The sequence below is a fragment of the Neofelis nebulosa genome, chromosome 1 (genome assembly GCF_028018385.1).
Source record: "Neofelis nebulosa isolate mNeoNeb1 chromosome 1, mNeoNeb1.pri, whole genome shotgun sequence".
NCBI classification, from domain to species: domain Eukaryota; kingdom Metazoa; phylum Chordata; class Mammalia; order Carnivora; family Felidae; genus Neofelis; species Neofelis nebulosa.
The window spans coordinates 100917883-100930735 of NC_080782.1; the positions used below are offsets into that span (position 1 = coordinate 100917883).

At 38.4% G+C, this 12853-nt stretch overlaps 2 protein-coding genes and 1 non-coding gene across 7 annotated transcripts in view; 1 reads left to right on the top strand and 2 right to left on the bottom strand.

Annotated features, from left to right (window-relative positions):
* GFM2 (GTP dependent ribosome recycling factor mitochondrial 2) overlaps positions 1–12853 on the top strand; it is a 75263-nt gene that overhangs the window by 45317 nt on the left and 17093 nt on the right. For all 5 annotated transcript variants that reach the window (XM_058729554.1, XM_058729565.1, XM_058729544.1 and 2 more), the window contains 7 exons: positions 18–207; positions 4006–4082; positions 6515–6653; positions 8318–8497; positions 9818–9933; positions 11612–11794; positions 12169–12337. In XM_058729554.1, coding sequence (XP_058585537.1) covers positions 18–207; positions 4006–4082; positions 6515–6653; positions 8318–8497; positions 9818–9933; positions 11612–11794; positions 12169–12306 — 1023 coding nt within the window. In that variant the 3' untranslated portion in view covers positions 12307–12337. The remainder of the gene's footprint in view (positions 1–17; positions 208–4005; positions 4083–6514; positions 6654–8317; positions 8498–9817; positions 9934–11611; positions 11795–12168; positions 12338–12853) is intronic.
* On the bottom strand, positions 4343–4446 carry LOC131489695 (U6 spliceosomal RNA). The gene has a single exon (XR_009250678.1). It is a non-coding gene; the product is annotated as a U6 spliceosomal RNA (small nuclear RNA).
* Positions 12328–12853, bottom strand: part of HEXB (hexosaminidase subunit beta) — a 43471-nt gene continuing 42945 nt past the window's right edge. Inside the window, exon 16 of the mRNA XM_058739777.1 lies at positions 12328–12595. Coding sequence (XP_058595760.1) covers positions 12535–12595 — 61 coding nt within the window. The 3' untranslated portion in view covers positions 12328–12534. The remainder of the gene's footprint in view (positions 12596–12853) is intronic.

Here is a 12853-nt window from a genome sequence, read left to right on the forward strand (position 1 = left end):
GCGATGTTTGCTTACAGACCGCCACAGGAGACACCATTGCCTCATCCAAGTCCAGTGCATTAGCTGCAGCTCGTCGAGCCGAAACAGAAGGAGGAAAAAAACATAGACGGAACAATGAAGCCGAAAGACTTCTTCTGGCTGGAGTGGAGATTCCAGAACCTGTTTTCTTCTGTACCATAGAACCCCCTTCGGTGGCTAAGCAGCCAGGTACAAATAGTTTTGGTGTATCAATTAACTAGTAATTAGATACAGTTAATAATTTAGATACAGATAGTTATGTTATGCCCTCAAAAGATTTCTCACATGATTGAGTTCAGTTTTATCAGAAGTCATGGGTATTACTTGGGATTAGTCTTGTTTTCTGTTTAAGATGTTTTGATTTTTACAAGCTCCTTTTATTTATTCTTTTCCCACATGTTGGCCATTTTCGACTATCATCATCTTCCTTGCTCTGGTTCTTGTGGTGCTGTCATTGGCATCCGAAGTAACTGGCGTCAGGATTCCCCTTCCAGTTATAATAGATTAGACAGTTAACAGTTCAGAAGGATTCATTTTCTCATCACCATTTACAAAATGCTCCTTTCCTTGTTTTTTGGCTCAACCTTTAGAACTCAGTGAAGATATTTATATACTATGGTTAATGTTATTTGACCTTTTTGAGTGTTGTGTACTCGTGCTTTAGCCTGTTTAAGTTCTCAGTGGCTTCTCATTACTTTTATATAGCACAAACCCAGACTCCTTTCTGTGGTATATAAATCTCATGATTTCAGCTGTATCATTTCCAATTGGATTTGGTTGCATATTATAGAAAACCCCCAAGTAACAGTTGCTTTAATGACAAAAGTTTATTTCTCTCCCTTATAAATGTGCCTTGGGTTGGGAGCCCAGGGGTTAGAGGGTGGCTCTACACCATCATCAGGCCCCCGGGCTCTCGTTTTTCTGCCCTGCCTCTCTGAGTCTGTAGCTCCTATCCTTAGTTATCACAGGATGGCTGCTAGCACCTCTGGCATCACGGCCAAGTTCCTGACAGAGACATGGAGTAAGGAGGAAGAAGATGTGTCCTTTTCCCCTTAAAGATTTCTTCTGTGTCACTGGCTATTACTTAGACACCTGGCCGCTCAGTTGCAAGGAGTTTGGTAAATGCAGTCTTTTAGGCAGGCGGCAGCAGAATAGAGAGGAAGACCACTAGCAATCGCCGACACCAGCCTTCTTGCCTGGCCTCATTGTTTGAAACTTCCTCCTTCATTCTGAACCCTCTTCTTTCACCAAAAAAAAGTAAGACAGAATAACGACTCACACCTTACACTTCTGTAATAAACTAGTTCCAGTTTTCTGAAGATACCATGCTCTTTTTGCATTACTATTTCTTTTCATTTGTTCTGTCTTGCATTATAATGGCATAATGCAGTTTGTCTACCTGGAAGATGTTTACTCTGTAATTAGAAAATCTCATCTCAGGCATCACTTCTTTTTGAGGCCCTCACTGAATTCCTATATTAAGTTGTTGAAGGACAAACCTAGTTCTAGAGGTGGCATTAGAAGCTATTTTTTCCCCTTAAACAAGTTGGGCTCACAGATGATGGAAAGACAAAAGCACCCATTTACTGCCTCCCATGTCTTGAGTACCAAGGGGAAAAGAAACAGGAAGATCCCTAGACAAGTAGGGGTTCCAGTTCCTCACCGTTCGAGCTGGAGTTCACATGAAAGAAGTGTGAATACTGGTTTAAGACAGCCCCCAAATACTGAAGGAAACTGGGTCTGTTCTTGTCCAGTTGGTAAAGGTACAGCAATGAAATAAAACAGGTATAGCAGCAAGTTTTCTTGTCACCTTAAAATGCCCTGAGACCAACTAAGGGTATAGTCTTGACCCTAAGGAAGGAGGATCAGGTGATGTGAATCTGGCTACCCAGGTTGATGTGTATCAAAGTTGACCAAACTAGTTATATCAGAGGTAGCCAGGCACTTAAGAGCAGGGGCTGCCCAAACAAAATAATCTGACTTTTAAAAAATATATTTGAGGGGCGCTTGAATGACCCAGTCAGTAAAATGCCGATTTTGGCTCATGTCATGATCTCGCAGTTAGTGAGTTCAAGCCCTGCGTTGGGCTCTCTGCTGACAGCTCAGAGCTTGGAGCCTGTTTTGGATTCTGTGTCTTCCTCTCTCTCTCTGCTCCTCCCCCGCTTGTGCTCACGCACTCTCTCTCTCTCTCTCTCTCTCTCAGAAATACAATAAACATTTAAAAAATAAAAAATAAAAATATTTGAAAGTAATTTCATATTTTAAACATTGTGAGTACATAAATTCAAATTGTGACATTGCAGTTAAGTTGCACCAGCTCATGTTAAATCTAGCGCTTCAGCTTGTAACTACTTGAGGAAGAAAAGTCTGGGGTCCAAAGTAAGTCTAGTTAATGGGTATTAGCTTAGAGGTCTGAAGTCCCACAGGGGATGGGACTTTATAGAGTCTCCCTTAGACTTCTTTCAAGCAAATCTACCTTTTCTTTATTCTGGCTCTCCATTGTATTTACCCCATGTTCCTATTATATTGACACTCTGTCTTATAATGCCCTCTTCATCCCAATAAACTCCTGAAGGGTAGATTCGTCATAAATATTTTTGAATGAGTTTGCATTTTACAATAAAGTTACTGTGTTTTCATTTCAAAAGCTACAGTGTCATAAGCATTATTACTTTCTTTGAATAGGTGCTTAAAAATAAGATACTGTGTAAAATAATGCCTCTTACTTAACCTTAATGGGCATAATATATTTCTTGAAATTCTTGTTAAGTGCAGCCTCTGATTCAGTACTGGAACCTGATATTTTGTCTTTCTAACAGGCTCCATATCATGCCAGTGTTGCTGGTTCTTGGACCTGACTTTGGGATGTCAAGAGTCCAGAAGAATACTGTTCAATAGAAATATAACATCAGCTGTAATCTAAAATTTTCTTAGAGCTACATAAAAAAATAATAAACTGGCAAAATTAATTTTAATAATATATTTAACCCAGTATATCAAAAATAGTATTTCAACGTCTAATCAATATAAAAAATTAATGAGCTATTTTACTTTCTTTTTTTCCATATTTAGTCTTTGAAACCTGGTATGTATTTTATACTTAGAGTATATGTCTGTTTAGACTCCTAATATACTAATTAGATGGCTAGTGGCTACTACTTGGACAGTGTATATCTAGAAGCGTATGTCCCTGGAATATAAACCAGGGTCCCTGGAATATAAGACCACTTTAAATGTGTGGTAAGGTTGGTTCATGAATCTGTTGCTCAGCTCTTTTCTTTAGCCGCACTTCATGTCTGAGAAACTTCGAACATCTTTTGTAGAGGGGGAGAATACAGTTAACAGCTAATTGGTTGTATTAAAGTATCACTTGACTTTAGAGGCCATATTTATTTCAAATAATATATTCTTGTTTCCTCATTGGGTGTGATAATTCATCATAGAGTGATCACATTAGCATCTCTTTATTCATGGTGTAATTTAGTTTCCTTTGCCAGTTTCTCATTGCTTCTCTTTCTGAAGGCATTTTGCTTTCTTGTCTTTTCCTAGATCTTTGTGAAACACAATCAGATGATGTTAGTGGCTTCCCAGTGCAAATTCAAATTCTGCAGCCTGGCCTACAAGCCCTTACATGATGTGATTACCTGCTAATGGTAGCCAGCTACCATCTTGTTATTTTTCTAACAGCAAACCATTTCTTGCACAGGCATTTTCTCTGGTATTCTGTTTCTTCAGGATTTTGCATATATGGCCATTCTTTATTTGTGTCTTGATCTAACTTACCTTGGGGAGACCCTTCCAGATCATTCAATCTTAAATAACTTCCCATCACTATCTTATCACCTCGTTTCATTCACTACAAAGCATTGATGCTGTTTGAAACGTTCTTTTTGAAAATTTGCTTGCTCATTTTTTCCCCCACTAGAACATATGTTACATTATCTAAAAGATGAAATGTAAAGATAACATTTACTGTTTATCCCCTAGATTTGGATTATGCATTGAAATGCCTTCAACGTGAAGATCCCAGTTTGAAAGTGAAGCTAGATGCTGATTCTGGACAGGTTCACATTTTATTACAACTTTACTTCCAGAAATCTTTCAGTAGTAGTATTTGTGTGTGTATGTGTTTCTGTATTTAAATGCATATATCTAAAACAGATTGGTCTATGCCCCCGAAAGAAAAAACCTTCTCTTTTGGTTCTCCAATAATACAAATTTCTGATTATCAGGTTGACTGTCAAACTAGACAGATAGAAAAATTTTCCTTACTTCCTCAATATAATTAATTACGCCTCACTTCTTTAAACCACTTTTTAATTTTTTTTAACATGGAAGCTTTGCAAATTTGCGTGTCACCCTCACACAGGGGCCATGCTGATCTCTGTATCGTCCCAGTTTTAGTATATGGGCTGCCAAAGTGAGCACATAAAGACCACTGTCATTTCAGTTTTCCAGAAGACAGCCTTTTGTGAAACTTTGAAATAAAGTTCAACCCCAAGACAAAGCCTTGAGCTTCTTATGCTCCTAAGGCTTATAAACACGGCATACTAAAGGGAGGATGCAAAGGTGCTTTTCTTGTCAGTTACATATAAGGTGGGGGGAGAAGTGATGGCTAACAACCTAACATTGTGGGAGGAAGTAGAGCTGTAAAGTAGGTGGTAAGAAGTTTGTGGATATTACATTACAGCAGAAGAACACATGTTAATTGTGTCTTTTTAGGAAGGCAGGGTAAAGTTTGTGTAAGATTTTAGAACAAGTTCCTTTAGAAGATTAGATTATAAATTTAAGGATAAACGAAGGATTTCGTTAATCTGAAAACTATGAAGTATTTTATTTCCCAAATGCCAGCTAAATGAGGTAGTAATTTAGTTTAATACTGAAGGAGACAGCAACAAGCACTTAAACTTTTTTTTTTATTTTGAAAAACTTTCATTTAAAAATGCCAATACATACTTTTTTTAAAAAATGGCAAATAACACACACGGGTTCAGAGTACAGAATTAAGGTGTCCCTTTTTTCCATCTTAATTTACACAGGTAAACAACTGTGAAAATGTGAATAGACTTTCACACTTTCCCAAATGTCTTACGCTGTGCTATGTTATAAACCACAGTTTATTTTTTCCAGAGATATATACAGATATATAACAAGTCTTTCTTTTTGTATTATTCTACAACTTGCTTTTTCCAAATTCACTACTTTAAGTACAGCAATTGAAACAAAATAATCCTTTTGTTTGTTTGTTCCTTATAGTTACAGCTCTATTACAGCGGAAGGATAAAATTAGAACCAGCCAAAGGAAGAAACAAATAGGGCAAAATCTGGGAGAGTTCTAAATGCATTATCTTCCTTCATCTTCAGGGATGTATTAACCCTTTTGGTAAAGGGTATTGCCAGTCAGGGAGGCTCACCCCACCCCTCCAGAGTTTTTATTAAGGCTTGATTACATACTGCTCATGTGGTTGACCTTTAGTTTCCAGGACCTCCTATAAGTTGAGGCTGTTACCTTGACTTTCCAGGTCAGAACAGATAAGGCTATTCTGAAGTGCACATCATAAATCACATTGTTACACTGTCTGGTGGACAAAATCCCCCAGACGAGTAAAGACACTTCCATCAGGCAGCATTCTGGCCTAGAGATTACCTACTAGTAGCTGAGGGTAAGGGCCATACCTCTTTTTGGGTGCAGTTCATTCTTTACTACCTAGATGGCATATGAATAAGACTGAGCAAATATGGATTCCTTGCACTATACTCTTTCATACACAAACACCTTAAGGAATAACTAGTGTTGTAAAAAAAAATTTTTTTAAAGCATGTCTTGATTGGTTTTGATAAAAATTTGGCTTGTTTTAACAAGGGCCCTAAGTAACAATGAAAGATCAAAGATAAAAGATAATTTCACTGCCAAATAAAGGTCCAAGCTAGTCTGAAAAATTTAACTAGTCACAATACTGTAAGGGGCCCAGGATGATTGGGAAATAAATGCCAATGTGGTTGGGAATATTTGGGGAAAGGATTATCCTCTTCACCCCCCAAATAACAAGATGTCACTTTCATCCTTAAGACAGTTGCTTACATTTTCATTAAGACAAGGGCTTTATCCTTTCTTTAAAGGTATAACCCAGAAGTTGCCAACATCAGTTACACTCATGTTTCATTGGCCAGAACTAAGCTATATGGTTGGGAATATAGTCCTGGCTAGATGCTACTTGCCTAATTAAACTGTCATGTAATAAAGACAGAATAGCCTAGAAATTTACTTTTAATCGACCTATTATTCCACTCAGAAAAAAACAAAAATGTTTTGAGGAAGAACCAAAAAAAAAAAGTTGCATATTTTTTTTGTTTGTAATTTTGTAATTTGTAATTACAAATTACAAGTTTATAATTAATGAAAAATAACATATATTGATATAATGCCTTTATATAGTATTTTGTGATAAACATTTTTTCTTTGATCTTGGTTTTATTTTCTTCCTGTTTTAACCAGACTGTCTTATGTGGTATGGGGGAGTTACATATTGAGATTATTCGTGACCGAATCAAGAGAGAATATGGATTGGAAACCTATCTAGGGCCTCTCCAGGTGGCATACCGAGAGACTATTCTAAATGCAGTTCGTGCCACAGGTAAAATAAAACATTTAGGATTTTCTGTGTTTTTCTCTCTCTCCAGGATCTCTTTTCCAAATCTTTCAATGTAGTTGCATAAAGCAAGGTTCATATTCACTAGCGTCTTCCATCAGTGGGCATAGGTTTTGCGTGTGTGTATTTTTGTGTCTCTTTAGGATTTTGTTCTATTTTGTTTTAAACCCATTCCTATTCCTGTACCACTCAATACATCAAATAAATGATGAGCCCTCATCAAACAAACGTACTTTTCAGTGGTGGTCATGGGGTACAATAAGCCCTTCGTGTAGAGATATTTCACAAAAAGGATATCCAGAGGGCTCATGAATGTATTAAAAGATTCTTCATATCAGTAATGATTAGGGTCATGCAAGTTTTGAGATATTTTACACCAACAAAATTGGCAGGGATTAAATCAGACAGCATCAAGTGTTGGTGAGATGTTGAGCAATGGAAACTCCTAAAAACTTAGGGTGGGAGTGTAAATTATGTAACCACTATGAAAACAATTTGGCAACTTCCTTGTGAAGCCAACTGTGTGCAGACTTTACTACTTAGCACTTCTCACATGCCCTAGAGAAACTCTTATACATGTGCACTGAGAGATGGATATAAGAATGTTCATAATAACATAATAATAATAACCACCTCTGAATAGAAAAAAACACCCCAAATATTTATGGACAGAGAGTGTGTAAACGGTATTGTGTTCATACAACAGAATATTAAACAGCTGTGAAAAAGAATGAATTACATCCATATGCATCAGCCCAGAGGACCCACAGATAAGCAAAAGAAGCATGTTGCAGAATACATAATAACAAATTCAAAACACAGCAGAGTGAACTATATTGTTTAGGAATACATGCATATGTAACATAACTAAGGAAACTCATAGGAATGAGTGATTATATCATGATAGTGATGGCTTTGGACGGCTTGTAGGTTACTACTGGTAATGGTCTATTTCTGAGTAGTTTTTAGGTTTCATAAGTTCTTTATTTTTAGATTATAAAGAGAAATTGTAGACTATAATTCTTAAGTTTTAATTTAGGTGATGCATCACTCTATTACATGGTCACTAACAAAAATACAACATAGTTTTGTTTTAGTAATGATGGAGATTGGTGACTGCTGTTGGTTGTTAGCAAATGAGAGATACTGCTTTCAATCTTTAAAAAGTCACTATTTTGAGAAATCATAAATGCATAAAACATTGGAAGAATATGAAATTTAACAATTTGTTGGTTAGTAGAGTTAAAATGGCTTTTTAATTTCATTAGATAACCCTTTGTACTGTTTTACTGTTAAATAAAAATTTTATAATTAAAAGAATTTCAGTCACATAAGATATTTGAAAAAAATTTAAATGTGTGATCTACATGTCAAAACTTGTGGGATCATCTGCCTCAACACATCTTAATCTTGCAGTAATATTAAGTGATTGAGAGCTGGTTTTTACATTGATAAACACAGAAGCAAATGCTTTCTTGATAGAACTTTTTACTCCCACATCTTTATGCTGTATTTAGTACCACGTAATATTTTTTCCCACTTTATCTTCTATGAGACTTTGAGTTTGTTGACTGCAGTTTTTCCAGTTGTGGTACCTTAATACCTTTCCAGAGCAAATCTCTAAGGTATTATATTCTATTTGTTTACAGATACCTTAGATAGAACATTAGGAGACAAACGGCATCTTGTGACTGTAGAACTGGAAGTAAAACCAGTTGAAACAGCCTCTGTTATGCCAGTTATCGAGTATGCTGGAAGTGTTAGTGAAGACCTTCCGACGGCTTCCCAAGAGGCCATTGAAAATGGGATTCACAGTGCATGCCTCCAAGGTAAGGTACTCAAGTAAAGGTAAGCTTAGTATCATAATCAACCACTTAGTCACTCCTAATATTTTACATTATTTCTAACTAGGTAATGTTTTCTCACTACTCTTCCCATTATGTGTATGTTAGACCTGTTTCCATTGTCCCATGATCCTTAGATATTCTGGTGGGGTTTTTTTTTTGTTTTGTTTTGTTTTTTGTTTTTTGTTTTTTTTTTTACCAGTCTTCACTTTGTTCTTCTGTTTTGGGGTTTCTATGAATAGTTTCTAACTCAGATACACTTTCTTCAGCTGTGTCCAGTCTACTTGTAAGCCTATCAGAGATAATTCATTTATTTCACTGTTATTTTTTATTTCAAGCATTTCTTTTTGGTTCTTCTTAGGACTTCCGTCTGTTCTTGCATGTGGTTTACTTTATCAGAGTCTTTAGCATATATCAGTCATGTGATATGATCATTCCAACATACTTACCATGTCTGGTTCTGATGCTTGTTCTGTATTCACATTGTGCTTTTGCTTTTTAATATGCCTTGTAATTTCTTCTTGATGGCGTAACATGATGTACTGGGTAAAAGGAACTGCTGTAAACATGGTGTGTAGTAATGTGGAAGTCACGTGTTGGGGGAAAGGAAGCATTCTAATCCATGGGCTTATAGTGAGCCCATGCCTCTGGACGGGGAACCACACAAGTGTTTTTTTGTTTTTTTTCACTAGCCTCAGGTTGGACAGGATGGCTAGGGTGGCCTGGAGTTAGGTATTTCACCCAAGTCAGGTCCTGCTAATGCCCCTGCTTCTTAGGCTCTAGTTAACTAGTTTCCCCTGAGAGCAGGCCTTTGTAAGAACAGAGTGCTCTGGAGTATTTCAGAATGGTTTCTTTTCCCCTCTGTCAGAAGTACAGAGAGATTTTTCTCTGATACTTACAGGAAGAACCTGCTCGAGCTCCGGGAGGTACATCTCAAAAAATTATGGGGGCCCCCTTATGATTTATGACTGTGTCCCCCTGAAGTTTATAACTCCCAGACTTCTCTATAGTTGAGGTTTTCCTGCTGTGGCACTGGTTCCTGGGCTAGTGAGCCTCTGCTCCAGGAAACTGTGACTTCCTTTGTTCGCCTGCCTCTCTGGTTTTGGGGGCAGTGGTTTGTCCTTTGTCTTCTCTCTTATAGCTCTAGGAGGGGTTGCTTATTATTCAGTCTGTTCTACTTTATACTTGTTGGGACAGAGTGGTGACTTCTAAGCTGCCTAAATGAAGTGGAAACTGGAAGTCCTCTCCCTGTCTTTACTCCTCACTGCATATTGGGTGCTAACCTAAGTTTTTTCCCCTACCTAGGACCATTGCTTGGATCCCCAGTCCAAGATGTGGCAGTTGCTGTACATTCACTGATAATTCATCCTGGTACCTCCACAACTATGATTTCTGCCTGTGTCTCCAGATGCATACAAAAGGTAGAGAATATCCAGTAGTTCTCCTTTGTGCTTTAGGGTGACTGTCCTGATAGCAGTGTGCCATTGCTCCACAGACATCTGTGCTTTGCCGTGCCTCACACTTGTATTGATGCCGTCTGCGCCTTAGAGTCAGGCAACAGATAATCCAGGACAGGGAATGGACTGGGTCTGAATTAGGATACTGACAATAGGAATGGAAATCTTAAAGCTACTTGGAGAAATGGAAGTTAGAGATGCATGTCCAGGTGAAATGAATATTATGATGTCCTCAACAGAAATAGGAAAGAGCACCCAAGAATGTTTGCAAAAGGAAATGATAAGGTTATCTTGGATTGCTGTGGGATATTTAGAAACTGTTCCGGGGCGGGGGGGGGGGGGGGGGGGGGGGCGGGCAGTGGGTACAAGGCTCAAGCACATAGAGACTATAGTCTGTACCCTCAATCCAAATTATTCAATTCTTTGCTTGCTTTTAGTGTTTTCATTTTTACCTTCTCCCACTCTGTTATTTTGTTCTGTAAGACATTATGTGAAGTGGTACAAAGCTCTTGGTAAGAATTGCAAAAAGAGAGGTGTGCTGTGTGTTTTGAAATTTCGATGATAATGGGCATATACTCTTGGTTTTACTTATCTGGCCATTTTTCATGATTGTGCGGGTAAAGGGCAGGAGAGGATGGGAAGGTGGTGACGTATCAGGAACAAAAGAATTCGAGGCCCAGAGCCCTTACTTGACAATACAGCCAGTGTTAATGCCCCCTCTAAGGCCTTAAGTAATAAGAATCGGTGGTGGTGGAGCATCGAACAGAGTGATGACCCGCTGCACCTGGGTAAAGGTGTGGGCACATTCCAGAGCCCCCTCGTGCAAAGTTTCCGCTGTAGATCTCTGTTACATCCCACCTAGTAACGAGAGGCTTAGACTAAATCAGACTTTTATTACTTTTGAATTCTGGCAGGCTCTAGCAGGATAGCTTTTTGATTATTTTTTGAGGTTTATTTATTTTTGAGAGAGAGAATCCCACGCAGGCCCCGTGCTGTCAGTGTGGAGCCCGACCCCACCAACCACGAGATCATGACCTGAGGGGAAAACCAAGATCCAGACACTTAACGGGCTGAGCCACCCAGGCAGCCCAGTAGGATAGCGTTTTAAGTCTGACCCACCAGTACTTACAGTGCTTGCATTTGCCGTACCAGTTTGTCTGACGTAGTGATACCCTGAAAGACTGGGACCCCAATACAGCTTATGTTGCTGCTACTTCCTCCGTTTTCTTCCAGTACTTGCCCTATGTGTTGGCTTCTGTTCGGTTTCTGTTTTACTTATGTGCTTATTCTTCTTGCCTTTTGTTGACTGTGTTTCTGTTAACCTTACTGTAGTACATTTCTGGATTAGTCCTGCTATGGACTGTAACTGTAATAGGCATCAGGAACTAAACACGTGGTTTCAACAAATAAGATGTAAGTCTTTGAAAGGGGAAAACCATTTTTTTTCTTTGCACTGTCTCTGGCCACGTGTTCTTAGATGCTCTGTGTAATTAAGCTTTATTAAGCAGCCCCTTGCCATGTACCTGATAGTTTATAAAAAGAGCTCCAGGCTTACAAGGATGGGCAGAATTTACGAATCTTTTTTAACAGAAATTTGATTTCCAATAAGGAAAGGGGAGTTAACATTCTTGAATTTCTTTAGGCTCTGAAGAAGGCTGATAAGCAAGTTTTAGAGCCCCTGATGAAGCTCGAGGTTACAGTCACTAGAGATTACCTCAGCCTTGTCCTGGCAGATCTGGCACAAAGAAGAGGGACCATTCAGGAAATCCAGACTCGTCAGGAAAACAAAATTATTACTGGATTTGTTCCCCTAGCAGAAATTATGGTAGGTACTTAGTTACTGAAAAGAATACTGGGGATATTTATGCTGAACAAAAGTAGACAATCAGGACTTTGAACTGTTAGAGTGTTTGGATTTGAACTGTTATGGGAATCTAAGGGATTACCACAGGTAGGTGGGGTCATTACCATTCTCCACGCTTCTCTTCCTAAATGCTGAGACTAGGGAATACTTGTGAAACGTACCCACATTATTTACTTAACCTCCACAATATTTGTCTAGTATTTCCTGACAAATTGGTTCAATGAGAACTCACGTGAGTCTCATTTTCACCTTTCCTGATAATGATGAAAAGATTAGCAGCAGGAAGAGATACTTGAGGCTTAAATTTGACAACTGACTTCAATTATTTTGACTAGGGTTATTCAACTGTGCTTCGAACGCTAACATCAGGCTCAGCTACTTTTGCCTTAGAACTATCTAATTATGAAGCCATGAATCCTCAAGACCAAACTGTACTGCTCGGCCGGCGAAGAGGCTTGACCCAAGTACTTTGAGACTCCGGAGCCCCTATCAACTGCAGTTTCAGTAAGAAGAATTTTTATTGCTTTACTGAACTAACTAAACTGACAGTGGTACTGGAGTTGCCCATAATCAGATAGAGGTCCCATTTTAAAAAAAGATACATCTTTTATTTAAAACAATGCACCAAATCTTAATTTCCATGATTTCAAAATCAAGTTGATTGTAGTACAGATTGCTGTAGGTTTTGTCCAGGCTCATTTTTATGTTTTGTATTCATAGTCACAATATCCAGTAAAAAGAGGTTCTGCCGATATTCCCCGTCTATAGAACAAAGTATGAATTAGGTTTTAGATTGACATAATGCATCTTAATAATAAACTAAGTTCTTTGAGAGCCTGAGTGGGGGAGGGGCAAAGGGAGACCGAGGATCTGAAGCTGGTTTTGTGCTGACAGCAGAAAGCCCAGCGTTGGGCTCAAACTCATGCACCGTGAGACTGTGAAGTCGGTGTGCTTAACCAACTGAGCCACCCAGGTGCCTCTTAAAGAAAAACTTCAAATAATCTTTTCTCCTTTTGGGCA